Source organism: Falco rusticolus, chromosome 1, assembly GCF_015220075.1.
Source record: "Falco rusticolus isolate bFalRus1 chromosome 1, bFalRus1.pri, whole genome shotgun sequence".
Classification (NCBI taxonomy): Eukaryota; Metazoa; Chordata; class Aves; order Falconiformes; family Falconidae; genus Falco; species Falco rusticolus.
In genome coordinates, this window is record NC_051187.1 from 27,099,194 (window position 1) to 27,116,123 (window position 16,930).

A 16,930-nucleotide genomic window follows, 5' to 3' on the forward strand; every position below is an offset into this window, starting at 1 on the left:
GCTGCTGCTGACACAAACTCCTGGTGACAAGGTGACAAAGTGAAGTGTGCCAGGACGCATCCCTCTCTGTCCTCCGTGAGAGTGAGCTATGCAGCTCACTGGCGGGGCTGTGAGCGGCTCTCAGCTTCCTGCAGCTCAAGTGAGTTTTGTTTCTGTTTCTTGAGGCCATCCAAAAGCAAATCACCTGGCAAAGCCAAACCCACTGTTTGCACCAGGGGGGTGCAAAGCAGATCTTGGTCCTCGCCAGAAAGCAGCTGAAGAGGTAAAGGTTTGGTGAGGAGGGGTGTGCTGAGGAGTGGGCAAGGGCTGAGGACTCCCAAGGAAGCAAGGTGGTGGAAGGAGCAGTAGGGGAAGGAGGAGAGCGGTGGGGCACTGGTGGTGTCAGAGTCGCTGGGTGTCAGCAGCTGGGGGACCCCCAGAGTGGGGTCCAGGCAGCAGAGTTGGGTTGAGTGTGGAAACGGCAGGAACCTGAGAGCAGGAGGGGTGGGCAGAGGGTAGGAGGAACTGGCCGGAGAGCTGTCCAGGGGGAAAAGGGGGAGTGAAGACCTTGATAGGTAAAGGGGAGGCTGGGGTGCTGGGGAGGGGAGAGAAGGGGGTTCCTGTGCAGCAGTGTGACAGTGTGGGTGCAGCATTCTCGAGGTGGAGGGATGGGAGGCAGCTACAGTAAGGAGGGTGTTTTCCTCCCTGCAGGGCACCCCATGCTGGGCGGCCAGTCTGTGCAGGTGCTGGGGAGTTGTGGGAGCCCCGTGTTCATCCTTTGTAGTGCAGTTCCTTAAAAAAATGATAGCTTCAGGATGGACACCCATCTATTTTCACCCCAAAATTATTTTAAAAATATAAGTTTTCCCTGCCCTGAAAACATCATCCTCTGTCATGCTCTCTTTTGTGTGACTTGGGTGTCTTCCCACTGACTGTTTCCAGGCTTTTCTTGTGGTGGGTGAACCCTGTGCACCTCCCCCGGGTCAGGGCCACTGCATTTTGTCCTGATAACAAAGAGCACATAGCACGGTCCGTGGGGTGCGGGGAAGAGCCTTGGGGACCCTAGATGCTCTGGCTATGCCTGAGCTGTGCTCAGAGTCCCGTATCCAGAGGAGAGACCTGCTTTCCTTGGCAGCAGAGCCCAGTTTATCCTGGAGATGGGGCAGTTTGACTCTGCTGAGCCAGACCTCGCAGGGAACTGGAACTCCTGATGCTAAACTGGGGAGTTTCTCCTTGTTGTGGGCTGTGGCAGCTTGGCTGTGCCCAGGGTGGTGCAGCAGGTGGAGAATAAACGTGGGCAGAAAGGGACACTGCAGGCAGCTCAGGGTGTCAGCAGGACTTTGTGCCAGCAGCTGCCTTGGTTTTTACTGGAGTTGTCTCTGCAGGTCGGTGGAGATGGCAGGAAGGTGCCTGTAGGCTGGGTGACACTGTAGATGCGGCTGTGCTCAGGCAACAACCAGACCACAAATGCTGTCTCACCACTGCCTGCTCTGTGCTGTGGTGAACGCAGTCTGTGCACTGTGGAGTCTGCGCTGGCTCCTGCTCTGCCAACCTGTGCTGGGATGCACTGGGACTGTTTCCAACCAGTGGCCCATGAAGACTGGCCGCTTTTGTGGAGGGAAGCATGTCAGCTGTGGGAAGGTGCTGTTGGGCTGGAGCCTGGTCCCTGGCGTGGCTAGGGAAGCATGGCAGGGGTACTGAGGGTCATGCCAGGGGTACAGGGGGCCAGGAAGGTACTGGAGCAGAGGCAGGTGTGCTGGCCACTGGGCTGGAGGGACTCTTGGGATCCACCTTAGATATTTTTATTAATGGCCTCAGCCCACAAAGCAGCAGATGCTGCTGAAACTTGCTGAGGGGGCAGAGGTGAGATGCATCGCTGGTGGCTGGAGTTGCCCCACTGATACAGATGGAGAAGTGGAGCATGAGGCTGTGCACAGGAGGACAGAGAGTGAAACAGGAGCTGATCTTCAAGATATGATGGAAGAGAACAGTCTGGATGTGCTCATCAGACACAGGGGGACGTGCAGTCACCACTCTTAAATATTTCTAAGATTGCTGCACGAGCCATGGGAGGATGTGGTGGAGGCTGGTGGCCCACTGCATAGTTCTGACAATCACCGGTGGGAATCAAACTAGAACAAATCCCCAGAAAAGAGAAACAGGCAGCCCTTACCATAGGAGGACACCAGGAGTGTGATGTGGGGGGGCGGCTGGCGGGGTGGGGGGCGGTATGTGGTGAGCCAGGGTGTGTATGTACCTGGCTGGGATGGAGCCAGACAGGGTGATGCATGGTGCAATGATGGGGCTGGGAGTCGGGTCTGCTGCTGGCTGTCCATGCCCAGGGTGAGGAGGTGGGTGGGAAATAAGGGCTCTGGGTCCCAGGGAAGTTCAGGACCCCGTGGGCAGGGGAGGTGCCCTGCGCCCAAGGGGTGGCTCTATGGGGGCTGTGCTTTGTGGGACCTGCCAAAGAGGCTGTGGTGGGGTTTGTGCTTCACTTTGTTTGTAGGGTGTGTCCAAAATAGGTCTGTTGCTGGGACTGCTCCATGGCTCCTCCTGGGCCTCATGTTAAAGACAATATTTTGCATGTAAGGAGAACTGGCAGGGAGGCAGCTCTGCGGTAGATAGGGTACGTTTTTAGGATCAAGCGTTGTTATTTTCCACAGCGGGACCAGAGCCGGAGCCAGCTCTTCCCTGCAAGTATGGAGAGTGCCACCAGATGCTCTGAGCCTGCAGCCGCCCCCTCCCCTTGTGCTCCTGCTCGGGAAGCGCAGCCTGCAGAGCCAGGTCTCACTGGCTAGAAAAGGCCCACGGTCCTCCTTGCTCTGCAGAGCAGGCGAGGCTCTGTGCAGGCAAGCAAGCCTTCCAGGAGATGTGGAGCTGCTGTGTGTCCTCTGTTCCCTGGCATGCCTGGTGTACATGGCATTGCATGCTGGTAGGTGAGAAACCAAGGAGCACAGGGCAGATTGTGACCAGGCTTGCAGATAGGAGAGTTTTGTTTTCTTATTTTTGAAGATCGATTCTGTCCAGGATGAAGTGTTCAGATGGATAACCAGCCATGTGCGACAACCAGCCAGAATCTCTCACCTGAGCAGTAAGTGTGTTAGAAAAAGGCTGTTATTGATAGACATCAGGGACCTTCCTAAAACTCCAGGTGTCTGGTTGGGATGGTATCCCCGAGTACAGGTGCCTCCATTGATGTCATTCTCCTGGCCATAGGGCCTTCTCTCAGACCTGGGTGCATTGCGGCAGCTGGTGCCATCTAAGTGTGCAGAGAGCACAAGGGTTTTGGTGAGGCCTATTTTAGGAAAGAAATGACTCTGACATGGACTCTTCAGAGACATCCATGAAGGATGTCCTGAGAAGAAAGTGATGAGTTCTTCAAACAGTGATAACATCGTTGTGAGTCCCAAAATTATCTGCAGTAATTGATAATGCTTCTGAAGGACAAGGTTCTTGAGGCAGACATAGGCATATGTTTGCAGATGACAAAACTTGAGATACAATGAAAAGAAAATTTTATTGTATGCAGGGGCAGTTAAAAAACAACAGCTCCTGTTGCGAGTGGAGCTGTAGGACATTGCCTTAGAAGACCTACGCTACAAATGTCCAAAAACTAGAAAAACAAAGCTGCCACAGAGGAGAAGTGGGAAGATCATGGACACAGCTGGACTCCTGGTCCTGCAACAGCAGGGAATCTCTGGCAAGAAATGGCCCTGAGGAGCCCTGGCAAGGGGCCATGCTCAGTGCTACAGAGGAAGGGAAAAAAAAATCCCAGGGACCTGTGCCAGTCTGCCCAGGGCAAAAAATTCCTCCTTGACCTCAGAACTGGGTATCAGCTGTTTCCTGAGCATGTGAGCAAGACCTGCTGCCCAGACCCCAGGGTTGCTGTGGCTCCACAGGACACCAGCACTGCTCAGCCCCTTCCCTCCCTCCCCTGGAGGCATCTCAGGGGCTTCCAGGCATGGCAAAATACCCGAGAAGTGACAGGCCTGGGAGAAAAGATGTCATTCCCAGTCCCTGCAGGAGACCATTGGGTGCTCCAAACTGTTGAGAGAGTGAACATCTTTGAACATTTCCACTTCCCATTTCTAATGGGTGCTGCATCTAGCAATGGGAAAGGTGTGGATGGGGAGATCTGGGGTGGTCTCCAGCTGCCAAGAATGGATTTTCTTGTTCTTTGTAGACCATCATGTCTCAGCTTTTTCCACTGATACTCATTTAAAAAGGCCTGGTACCATTCCGGACCCTCAAATGTTAGTGGGTTTTATCATGTCATGAATGGCATTGGGTCCATTCTCCAAAGCTTAGGGCAGGATTAATGTTAGATCCAGGTTGGTATCACACCCTGTGCAGAGCTGGAATTGGATTAGATGACCACTGGTGACCTTTCCCAGCCTAAACTCTTCCATGATTCTGTGGCTACACAACAGCTCTTCAGTGCAGTGCTCTCAGGTGTGGGATTCAGCCTATTGCCTGCAAGGCTGAAATGCAGCCTGTGATGCCTGTTATTAACAGCTGCAGGACCTCCTGCTGCAGGCACATCAGCCTCCCAACCTCTTCCCAAGTGTCTTGGTGCCCTTTTGGTGAATGCTGGACATGCCGTGTGTATGGCAAGGAGGACATCTTTGAACGGCAGAGGAGTGACATGCAGCTGCCTGGGCAGAAGGTGCAGAGCAAGAGGTGCCATCCTGATAGGAGATGAAGGCCAGCGGGGTCATGACCACAACCATATTGGGGCTGCCATATTGCCCTCCCCATGTTAAAAGCTGCCGAGTGGGGTCAGGTCTCTTTGGTAGGTCTTTTATCCCACTTTTCTTGGGAAGCAGGCATCCCAGGGGCCCATCGTTCCTGCCTTCTCCATTGTGGGTTTATTCAGTCCTCTAAACTAAGTTCTTCCTTGACCTTGGGGAAGGTCTCTTCCTCATCCTGAGGAAATTGCTTCCTTAGGAGGTAACTCTTGCTGACATCTGCTTTGAGATCCTGGTGTGTCCTGGAAGAGATCTTCTGCATCCTCACTCATGTGAACTTTGGCTTTCCATGAACATGCAGCCCTTTTCCTCCAGACTGCTGATGTCAATGTAGAGACAGAAGTCATCTCCTTGGGAACAGAGTGAGTCCCAGACATCCCACTTGGTCACAGTGAATTCCAGTGGCTAATCAGAAATCTCCTCAGAGATCTTCCAGGCACTCTCCCAGGTTTCATCCTAGGGCTCCCTCCAGGTTTCCTGCAGAGCACTGCAAAGAAAGCAGAGTTGAGCTGTGATGGAGATCTGTGTGGAGCAGAGAAGCCTGTTGATCCCTGCCAGCACACAGGCCTTGGAGCCTGGTTTGCTGGACCCACAGCAGACATCATGCAGGCATTTCCAGCTGTGGGAAGGAACACGTCCAGGCAGTGGTACCTGGTGAACCTGTCCCCAGCAGAAATCAAGAGAGGAGGAAGTCTGGCTGAGCACGTGATCCTGAACTGCCTGGGAGACTGGAGGCTGGTTGCTGGTGGTGGCAGGATGCTCCCATTGTTGCCTGGCTGCCTTGGATGGATGGTCATATTCTTGAGCTCTTAGAACTTGGGAACCTGAGCTGTGCCCCTGGCAGCCCCAGGGTTGTCTTGAGTCTAGCCCAAGAGGAGGATAGGGCAGTGGAGGAGATGCAGCTGTGGGAGGACTGGGGGCTGTGCCCCTGCAAAGCCTTGAGGACCTGGGATTCTAAGACCCAGAGGTCAAGATGTTTCTTGTTCTGGTAGCCACAACCAGTATCCTTGGGAGCTGTCAGCTGTTCTAGCATCTTTGACTCCTCCATCCTCAGGCCCTGTGGGCCCATGGTCCAGCCCTAGTGCAGGCTCCTTTCCCTGGGAGCAAGCGGTGAGTCAGCACCACAGCCCTTGCCTTCTCTGGCCTCACACCCACCAGTCCCTTGTGCAAGGACATCACATCAGTTTTCTTCTTGCTGACATTGTGAGCCCTCACATCACTGAGGAGAGAAGATGGGATATGATATGGGGAGGCAAGATGTGGGGGCCAGGGCTTGAGAGCAGGGGATCAGTAGGGTGAGGAGGGGGTAAAGCTGCCCTTGGAGGTGGCAGGACCCCCCTCTCAAAAGATTGGCCAGGGTGCTGGGGAGGACACCAATGGGCCAGGGGTGGGGGCTTGTGCTGGGCAAGTGGGAAAAGGATGAGAAGCAGCCCTCTCTCCCCACTTCTCCCTCTGGTGGCATGCGGGGCTGACTTGGCCAGGGTCAGCCGGCAAGGGGCAACTCGGCTCGGAACAACATCCATAAAAATTTGAGGGCGCAGCTAAAAGCTCAGTGTGGAGATCTGGAGGAGCCAGGAGGGGCCACAGTGGCAGCTGGTGTCCGCATGTACCAGGGCCTCCTTCCATAGCAGGTGAATCATGGCTGAGGTGACCCTGTGAACAGTGTCGTGAGTGTCCATGCTCAGTGCTCCAGGTGGAGAGGTCTCCAGCTGACACACCCAGCCGGAGCTAGCTTGGATTGCAAACTGGTATGTCTGGGAGATGCCCATGTCACTGGGCACAGCTCAGTGCTCAGACACGTGCCAGATCTCCAGGCAGGCAATACAGAATTAGTCACAGCAGCAAAGCAGATGCTGACTGTGAGATGTTGCCGTTGAGTATGATGGACCTTGGTAGCCAGGTGATAAAATGGCACTGTTGCAATAAACACAAACTAATGCTCAGGGGAAAAATACTAGTTTTACCTATGACATATTGTATACTTACATACTTAACCATGTTACCATTTGGAAAAGATTTTGGAGTCACAGCAGAACATTCAATTGAAATAGGAGCCTGGGGCTTTAGCAGCGAGCAGAGAGTAAATACAGCGCTGTTAATAGCACCGTCAGTACTGCGCTGTCTTTAAAAAACTGTGCAAGCTCTGGATCCTGATCTGTGCATGGGTTGCCTGAACCTGGCAGGAAACATGGGCTAGAGTCACCATGTGTCTGCCTTGTTCTTGCCTGCTTGTGGCACTGTCAGAGTGCTGCTGGCCACTGCCAGAGAGGTGGACATCTGGGCTCAGCTGCATGGTCCTTCTGGTTTTATGTACCTTACCTGCAGTGAGAACTTGATGTTGCAATATTGCAGTTTTACTGCCTTGCAGTGGAAGCGCTTGAGGTTAGTAGCTCTGGATTGTTTTCTACATTTCTCATGTTGGATCGGTTTCCATGTTTCTTCTGTGTGGGAGCAGGGTGTATGCTCTTAGGCAGTGCTCTCTGTGGGTGATGCTGGAGCCCTGTTTGCATACAGCCTGTTGCAAGGCTGATTCCCCATTCACGCAGGAGTTTTTAGAGATGGGATAGTATGTTCCTCAGCACCACAACCGTTGCCTCATATTTTGATGAATAGCTCCTTGTTGCCCAATTTGAGCAGATGCTGAAAGTGTTCTTGTACAGCTGTGAAGCACAGATCGATTTGTTCAAGGAACAGATTATGAACTGGTTTACTGAGGCATGAGCATGACCTTGTATAGGTCAATCCATTACCCTTCAAGAGCTAGCAAGGTTTTACAGGTGATCCTGGGTTCAGTTACATCACATTGTGTATGAGCTTTTTTCCCTTTCCTAGCAAAGGGGGGATTTTGGCTATGACTCTGTCAGGATCCAGCTCCAGATCAGTATCTCTGGATGCCGCTAGTGGTGACACGATCCTGTTGTGTCTCATGAGTCAGTCTGGCAGGTCAGCTTGGTGCCTTTCTGCAACCAGCTGAGTCTTGGGTGACTTTCTGAAACATCTCTATGTGCTTTCTGGGACTGAGGCTGTGGGCAGCCAGACAGCTTCTCCTTGGGTAGCAGCAGCTGAAATTCTACCAAGAACCTTTTGGCTTTTGCCTGGTTAACTCCAGGAGCAGAGGAGGGACACCCAGAAACTGTCCACCATGCTCTGCTCTGCTCTGACCTGCTCTAGGGGGTTGTGGGTGGCTCAGTCTGTAGGAGCACACTGGGCAGGCATCACCTTCAATACTTGTTAGGCTGAAGGCTATGTTTTTGGTAAACAGTCGGGCCTTGTACTTGCTAAGTTCCTTTTACAGATTTAAATCTTTCTGGTGGGCACACTTGGGTTAGGTTAACAGGGTCTATTGGAATGTTTGGTCTTGTTGGAGTTCGGACGTTAGTTCGTCTGTTAATAATGTTTGGATGTAAGCTTGTGCCCGAGAGGGAGTGGGCTACCTAGTTAGTCATTTTAGCATTAATTCTTCTATTGTTGATAGATTAACCTGCTAGGTTGTAAGGGATTCATGTTGGTTTGGGATTTTTTTGTATGAAGCTTTGACGCACTCTTTGTTGGTGGCTGCTTGAAGGCCCAGGGGGACCATCAGTGGGGAAAGTAAGAGATGCGAAGTGGGCCTGAGGGAATGGCTTCAGATTGCCATCTTCAAGGTCCAAACAAAGCAAAGGCATCTCAGGGAGGGAGCTTTGGCATCCCTCCAGAGTCCCTTGTAAAACCAGCCAGACCAGCTGGAAACCAGTCCCAGGGCCATCGGACTGCACATGAGCATCTCTGGGGGGTCTGGAGAAGATCTAGGCATCCTCTGGTGAGGCGCATTTGGGAGCAGCCCTTCTGCCATCTACCACACTGCCTGCCCAGGTAGTTAGGGGTCCTTGCTGTGCCTCCCCTACGTGTGCAGCATCCCCAGGGCTTGCTCCAGCGCTGCTTGGGCACTGCCTGCCTGAAGCATAGCCCCATCCTGCTGGCACAGCGTTCACGTTCTGCTGCAGGAAACCCACTGCCAACGGCTGCTGCAGCTTAGCAGGGGCTTTGGTTGGCTCCTGGGCTATCGTGGACCTCAGAGCAGGCTGGTTGCCTTCCAGAAGAAAGCCCAGCCCCTGTGTAGGTGACATTTCAACTTACTCTTCACTCTCCTTTGTGTGGCTCATGCTGTCTCATTGGCACGTTCCTCTCACAGCGGCACCTGATTTTAGTATGGACTTACACAGGTGCAGGTTTACCTTTCCTTTTGGCTTGAGGCTGAGAATTTCCTGGATGTGCCCTCCAACTCATCCCCCCTCCCCCACCTGCTCCTTTTTGGCTCTCACCTCCCATCTCCCTTTTTGCCAGTCTTTGCATGTTTTTTTATTGTATGTTTTACACTAAATTATTGTCCTGTATCACTGACACATCAATGGCTTGAGATTCTGTTTTTCTGATACAAAGCTGTTTTTCTTCCTGCCAGTTTTGGCAAAGGGCCATACAGCAGTTACTGCATGTGACTCCTCTGCTCCGTTTTCCCCCTGCGCTCCTAAATCTCCGTCTGCATTTGTGCACCTTCTTACATGGCATTTTTTTTGCATTTGCTCTTGCCTAAATTTTGGCGTGCTGCTTTCCTTGGATGCTCTCGTGAGAAGAGTTCTTGGCTCTTCCCTGCTGCATTTAATTTTCCCCCTTTGCAAATAAGCTTGTTTGGCAGCTCCACACACATCTCATCACTCCTTGTAGTCTGCAGGCAAGCCTGTGTGGTTTGTTGTCCTCTTACTGTATTGTCTGTCCCAGGCTGGTACCCCTCAGTGCCCATTATCAAATGGCAGGTGTCTGGTTTACAAGATGTGGTGAGGCACCACTCTCCTGTTCCTCTGTAGCCTGGGGTACTTATTCCACATGCTTCAGGCTTTGAAGGTGATCCTGCGATTCACCTGGGACTTGGTGCAGGTCATGCCATATGCAGCAGAAGGGGAGGCTGAAGGTGTGTGGGAAGGACTGTGTATGTTTTGGAGGGATGTAGTTGAAAACAGGGATGTGTCCAGATGCTTTGCATTGGTGCTTAAGTAAATGGGAGGAACTGCAGTGTCTGGTGTCTGCTTGCTGGCAGTTGTTTTTCCTTCTCATCAGAAAGATCTTGAGGCACTTTCTAAGCTGCAGAAAAGCCTACTTTGCCTGTGTTAAAATATCCTTTGGAAACGGTTTTAACTTCCTGCCCAGATCAGAAGGCTTTGTGAAAAATATACGACAAAACCATAGTAAATTGATTCGAGTACAAGTATGAATGGGTAAAATTAATTAAACATTCTATTTTGTTGCCAGTTGTGTTGTATGAATCTTTGCAGTTTTCAGTCAAGGAATATAACCAAAAAGGTTTATCCTAATTCTTGGTCTGTGCCAAAGCGGAGAGCACTACTGGTCAAAGCTTATGAGATAAACGGTTTGAAGTGGACCGTTTGCCTGTCCCACTTAAACATAAAAGAATCTTGTCTTAATAGTATAAAAAAATTGCATTTTGGTACAAAACGGCCTGACAAAACCCTTTCTCAAATCAGTAATTGTTCCAAATCGAATGGGGTTTCTGCAGGAATGAGCATCACTGGAAAGGGGGAACTTGCAGGACTGCGCAATACAGTAGGTTTCTTTTTTTCCATCACCCAATAATAGAAGCAAAAAACCTGACTGAAATGTATTTACAGTTTAATCGTCACATTTGGGCCGTGACCTGTGTGCTCAGATTCCATTCCCAAAGGCAGGGCGCTGGGAAGTTACGAGGGTCCGAACACGAATGACAGGAGGGTTTCTGTCATTTTAAACTCTGAAAGGCCGATTGCGTTTATAAACTTCACAACTGCATTTACCAGCGCCTCCCGAGCACGGTTACCCCAGCGTCACGTTTTCCCCTCGGTGTTACCGGGGGGTGCGAGGGGCCCGGCGGGCCTTACCCCCCCCAACCCCCGCCGGCGCGCGCCGCTGCCCGCCGCCTCCCCCCGCCCCGCGGCGCCCCCCCGCCCCCCGCCCGCCTCTCACCGAGCTGTTTCTGCCCGGCGCAGGTCGCCAACGACGCCTGGAGCCCGCGGCGGGGGTGCCACGCCGGGATGTGCCCCCGCTGACCTGCCCGCCGCCCCCCGCCCGCCCCGGCGCCATGGGAGGATGCTTCTCCAAGCCCAAACCAGGTGATGCGCCCGGTGCCGAGCCCCCCCCCCCGCCGCCCCCGGGGGGAGAAGTAGGTCAGAGCGGGAATGTTAATGCTGGGCTCCCGCAGGGAGGATTACCGGCCCGTTAATCCCCCCAGAGTCCCCGGCGCTCTCGCTCCCAGGCAGGGAGTTGTGCGGGGCTGCGTAGGGGAGGGGGGGGGGAGGGAATGAGGGGGGGGGGGGAAGGAGAGGCGGGGGGCTGCGGTGCCGGGGGGGCGGGTGGGAGGTGATCCCAGCCTGCACCCCACAGCCCCAGCCGAACACACGCTACCGGTTCTTTCCCGTCCCGTCTTCTCATGCCCCCCCCCCTCCCAGCAGAACTGCCCCCTCCCAGCAGAACTGCCCCCTCCCAGCAGAACTGCCCCCTCCCAGCAGAACTGCTCCCTCCCAGCAGAACTGCTCCCATGGCGCCCCATGTCAGGTCTGCACAGCTCCAGCACCTTCCTTACTGCTGCGGCTTTGCCACTCGCTGGCCAGCACTTAACTTGGTCCCTGCCAGAAGGGAACGACCAGGGCAGGAGCAAGACCACCTACTGCTTGGTCTGACACAGCCCCACCACCCAGGTCCGGTCCTGGGGCCACTCCACTCTCTGGATTTTATTTCCTTCATGAAGCTCGTCCACGCGTGCTGCCTCCGGTGGGGAAAGCAGCTGCTGGCCCCTGACCATCAAGGATGCTCCCCCAGCCCTGTGCGCTCCCACCACAGCTGGGCTGGGCAGGCTCCCTGCGCTTTGCCTTTGGCAAGGGTGGGTGCGCAGAGGAGAGGAAGGGGCTGCACAGGCAAACCGGTTGATGGAGGGAGGTCTGGTGTGAAAGTGTCCATGTTAAGCCTTGTCCTGAGCTCCTGCCGGCTGCGTGGGTGCGAGCAGGCACCACTCGCCATAGCCGGCAGCACCCGCATCGCCCCAGCCCTAGTCCCCAGGGCCCAGTGCTGGTGCACGAGGGGCTGGTGCAGTCGGTGCTGCTGAACTGCCTTCCAGGAGCTGCCATCCTGCGGCATGTTTTGGGCATCAAGCAGGGAGCTGGGGTATGACCCTGGCCTTGTTCCCTGCTCGTGCCCACGGGCAAGGGGAATCAGATAGTCGTGCTGATCTATCGGATCAGTCAGCATCCACAGCTAGGTGGAAAAATGTCTTTTGGGGACCTTTTATTGGCAATTTATCTTCATTGCCTCAGGCAATGGGGATTTCAGGTTGAGGGACCTGAAAGGTCAGAGGGGACATACAAGTCCTGTCGGTGACCCACAGAGCATCCACTGAGTGAGGTCCTCTGTCTTTGCTTTGCAAGGCACAAAGAAGAAATAAAGGTGGTTTTCTGCCCTTGACCTGTACTGGATTATTTTACAGGTCATTGCAGTGCCAGGGTGATACGGCATTGAACGCTGTGAACTGCAAGTTTTCTTTTGTGAAAACCCACGCTGTTTATATCCTTCCTTGAAATGTTTAAGGAGTGAAAATGCATCCAGGATTAAATGTCTTTGTTGACTAAACTTGTAACAAACTCTGCTGGCAGTTCCACTTTATTTTGTATACCATCAGCAGAATTGTGTTTAATCTTGGACTGGTGGAGGAATAAAAACGCTCTGCAGGCGTATTTCCTGAACTGCAGATGTAGAGTTGCATTTGCATAGCAAGGCCAAATGACTGAAAATGCCATCCTGCAATGTAGCACTCTCTCTTCAGCTCTGGTTTTGATTAGCAGTCTTCAAAGGCTTTTGACAAGCCTTTCCTCAGCCCCTGGTTAGCACATCACTGACTGTGGTGTTTCATCTCAGTGGTTATAAACCCTGCAAATGCAGTGACATAAACAGATGCATTTGCAGGTACCAATTGTTCTGGCAAAGAGGTTTCACAGTCTTTTTATGGCATTTGTCATTCCCATTTCTTGTGGGAGCTGTGCACCATCAGAGCTAAATAGTGGACTTTCCTGTTTTGAAGAATACACCTATCCTCTCTATGAATGAGAAAAAAATCGTGCAGGGACAAAACAGAGCTATTTTCTCCATCAGTGCTGTTTCAAAATGAAGGGAGTCTTTACATGCAGCTTGAAGTCAATAGAATTTGTTTAGACACTTTTGAAAGATGTATACAAACAAGGTCCTTATCTGCTCCATCATCTTATATGCAAGAGAGACCCTCAGTCCTCCCGAGCACCCTCAGCATTTCTCCAGATAACCTTGACGTTGCACATGCATTGCTGTGTGCCAGGAAAGCCTTCTGATGAGCAGATCCCCTCTACAAGAGCTTTGGGGACTGGAGTCCTGCAACAGTAAATAACTGTGCTGGTTGTACCGGAGACCAGCCCTGAAGTCTGGCTGCTGCTGCAATGCCCAACCCCGTTCTGATATTTAAGAGTTTAATTAAGAACTTACGTTCAAGCAGTGAAGTGATTGTCTGTTATCTCTAGTGCTGCAGTCCTGTGATGCTGGATCCTCTTCTGAAGGCCCAGTTCTCAATCTCCGCATAATTTTTTTCTCCTGGTGCATGATGCATATGCGATGAGCTGCCAGCTGGCAGTCTGTGTGGGATCCCAGCACGCTCTCCAGGAGCAGCAGCCAGGTCAGGATGATGGGGAAAGGGAACCACCAGTGACTGCTTGGTGTGAGCTGCAGCAGCACCATCTCTGCACCAAGCGTGGGAGAGCAGCTTGCAAAACCTATAAAGTTGTGATTATCTTTCTTTGCACTCTCAGCTGTGCTCAGTGCTTGATGGTGGGGCAGGGCAGCAGCTCGGGCACAGGACGGCATGTCTGTGGGTGAGCTTTGCCCTTGCGCAGTGGGTGCATTTGGCTCTGAGCACCCTGTGTCCCCTTTGCAGGGATGCTGCTCACTGCTGAAGGGGGTGCCATGGGCTGTGTGTCCTTCCGAGCTTGGCTCTGAGGGTGCCCCCAGGCTTGGCTGGCAAGTCCTACCTCCTGGTTTGTGGGAGCGTGGCATTTGCTGAATGGGGCATCTGGAGAAGGAGGGTAGAGCTGGGCACGTTTGATGCAGCGATTTTGTCATTAGCTCTTGTCATCTTTAATGGAAATGGTTTGGTGTCTCTTTGAGACCACCTAAAGTAGTTGTCATGGAGGTCTGCAGTTATGAGGCAGCATGGGCGAGCCTGGGTGGTGCCTGGAGAGTGCAGCTCCGGCAGGGCAGAGCGAGACCCCAGGACATGTCCTGCAGCAGTCGATTTACTTAGTGCTGCCTGCAGGGAAATAATCCCTGATGGGGTAAACCAGGCCTTCTGGCTGTGCTCACCAGCAGGGTATGGTGAACCCATCATCCTCCATCATTGCCACCCTTGATGCTTTTCTGGTTTCCACTGCTCTTGGAACTGTCAGCACTGTACAGCCAGTACAAGGCTGTTCCCTGCCCTCAGTGTTCATTTGCCCTATGCCTGCAGCCCCTGTGCAGCAAACCCTGAGGCATCGCAGGACTTTGTGGTTGGAGAAGCTCTCCTCTCCGCCAGCCCAGCTCCTGTGGCCAGGTGTCTTCATCTTACCCAGATTTCCCCAGATTCAGGCTAGCTCTTGGCTCATGCCAATTCTCTCTTCTCCTGCACTGCCATATTAACTTAGTATTTTCCTTGTTTCTACCATTTTAAGTATTATACTTTAAATGGCCTGAAACCCATAGTTTAAATTTAGCCTCTGGAAGGGCACTGAGCCATACTGGGAACCTAATCCTGTGGTAAAGAAGCCTTGGGTCATTTAATTGCCCTAATCTTTTAAAATAATGAGCATGGCCCTGCACTGCAGCCCAGCCACCCTCCACCTGCCAGCACCCTGCCCAGGGGTTGATGTCAACATTTCCAGCCTCGTGTCTCAGGTACCTGTCTAAAAGCAGGCAGGGGCTTTGACTTGTCCCACAGTGCTGTGAATAGTGATGGAGAAGGAATAAATTTACAGGAGGTGTAATGGGGTGTTAATGACTGACTGCCAGGGGTTAATGACATGAGGCAAAGCACAAGAGCATCATTACCACGGTGTGAAAAATTAACCTGAGCCAAACTGATAAGTGGGGCTGGGACACAGTCCCTGGGTATGCATGTAGGAGTCCTGGCAGTGCTCCAACCTAAAGGCTAAAAACCTGGGAGAAAAAAAAAAAAGGGTCAAAATGTATAGTCTTGTCAAGAGTCTGTATTTTAGCAGTTCTATGATTTTGGGGAGCTGAGTTAGGATTTTTGAACACTAAGAGCTGGCAGTGCTGAGGTGTACGTGGATGTGTGCTATCAGCACCTGGTAATGTTCAACTCTTTCATCTGCTTTTTTTTTTTATATTCTTATAAAATACTTCCAGCCCTGACCTCCTGGTCCTTCATACATATGTATTTGTGTATATAAATAGAGAAAAAATACATGTATATTAAAAATGTACATGAACACACAAAACCACATACATACACATATATCATAAAATCATGGAATGGCTTGGGTTGGAAGGGGCCTTAAAGACCATGAAGTTTCAAACCCCCCTGCCCTGGGCAGGGACACCTCCCCCCCCCAGCCCAGGGTGCCCCCAGCCCCGTCCAGCCTGGCCTTGAGCCCAGCCAGGGATGGGGCACCCACAGCTGCCCTGGGCTGCCTGTCCCAGCACCTTGCCACCCTCACAGTGGAGAATTTCTTCCTGATATCTCATCTAAATCTACTCTCTTCAGTTCGAAGTCTTTCCCCCTTGTCCTATCCTTATGTTTCCTTGCAAAAAGTCTCTCCAGCTTTCTTGTAAGCCCCCGTCAGGCACTGGCAGGCTGCTCTAAGGTCTCCCCGCAGCCTTCTCTTCCCCAGGCTGAACCGCCCCAGCTCTCAGCCTGTCCCCACAGGAGGGGGGCTCCAGCCCCCTGATGTGTGTCCCACTTCTGGCCCTGCTCCAACAGGTCCGTGTCCTTCTTATTTTGGGGCCCCAGAGCTAATGTATGTAAGTGATGTTGGTCGCACAGGGCAAGCAGGCATATCTATCTCTTATCTCCATCTTTATATCATCATCTATATCTGTCTATAGATGCATACATATATGTGCTCAGAGCACAGCGGTTGTTCTGCTGTGGAAGCTACAACCATCACCCTTGTTCCCACCAGCCATGGCCAGGGCAGTGCTGCTGTGTGACAGTGGTGGCCTTGGCCAGTGCCCGAGGAGTTAGCCACCGCACAGATTAGTAGGCATGTGCCTAAAACTTTCCAGTTTGCTCTAAGGTCAGGAACCTTTTCTAGCAGTTAGAGAAAATGACTGTCAAAGGGATGGAGTGTGCTGGACCCAGCCACACTGTGCCAATCGGATTTCAGAATTAAACTTGGGTTTATAAATATTTCATTTAAATGTCATTTTCCCTGATGAGAATTGAAACAGTTTGCTGGATCAGCTCAGGTGCCTCTGAGCCCTGGATTCTTGGAGGGATCATCCTTTGGGAATGCAGGTCTCTGGCCAGAGGGACACCTCATGCAGGGCTGGAGGGGGTGGTGAGGAGGAGGAGGGGAAGGAGGAGGAGGAGAAGGGGGGATTAAAGGGCTGGGGAGAAGTGAATGGGAATTGCCCCCCACAGAGGCAAGGGGTGAAGTGTGGGGCCCGACACAGGAGAGGGGGAAGATTTTATACCTTTTTCTGTTCCTCTGGACGTTTGTCCAGCAGTGTTGGTGAGTGCTGAGTGGGGACGGCTGGGCATGCTGGCACACACTGGTGCCAGAGACCTGCTGCTTTTTGCATATGTTTTTCTGACCGAGAAAGAACTAAAGAGCTCAGAGTTAAATTTCTATCTTCATCTCCTCAGGTTCATACACCCGTGGATCAGCCAGCACTCCAGGTGCCCACCTGACCCAAATGCAGTTTGGAAAACAGAGCTCTGGGGCATTGGGCCAAGTGGGAGATGTGGGTTGTTCCCTGCAGGGTGAATTCACCGGCATCAGTGTCACCATCAGGGCTTGGAGCTGCCAGCTTTGCCAGTGCCAGCCTGGGCTCGTCCTGCACCACGTCAGCAGCGGCAGCAGCACATTGCCCAGCGCCGGGGTCTGCATGCAAGGATGTGCAGCAGCGTTTGCTCCAGATAAATGTCGATTGACTGCATAATTGTA

At 52.5% G+C, this 16,930-nt stretch overlaps 1 protein-coding gene across 5 annotated transcripts in view; it reads left to right on the plus strand.

Moving 5' to 3' along the window:
- AIFM3 (apoptosis inducing factor mitochondria associated 3) overlaps window positions 1-16,930 on the plus strand; it is a 53,761-nt gene that overhangs the window by 1,168 nt on the left and 35,663 nt on the right. For 4 of the 5 annotated variants that reach the window (XM_037375247.1, XM_037375248.1, XM_037375249.1 and 1 more), the window contains exon 2: window positions 10,742-10,864. In XM_037375247.1, the coding sequence (XP_037231144.1) occupies window positions 10,834-10,864 (31 nt within the window). In that variant the 5' untranslated portion in view covers window positions 10,742-10,833. Of the gene's footprint in view, window positions 1-10,741; window positions 10,865-16,376; window positions 16,928-16,930 lie in introns of those variants that run through there. The other variant, XM_037375251.1, reaches the window with a different exon arrangement.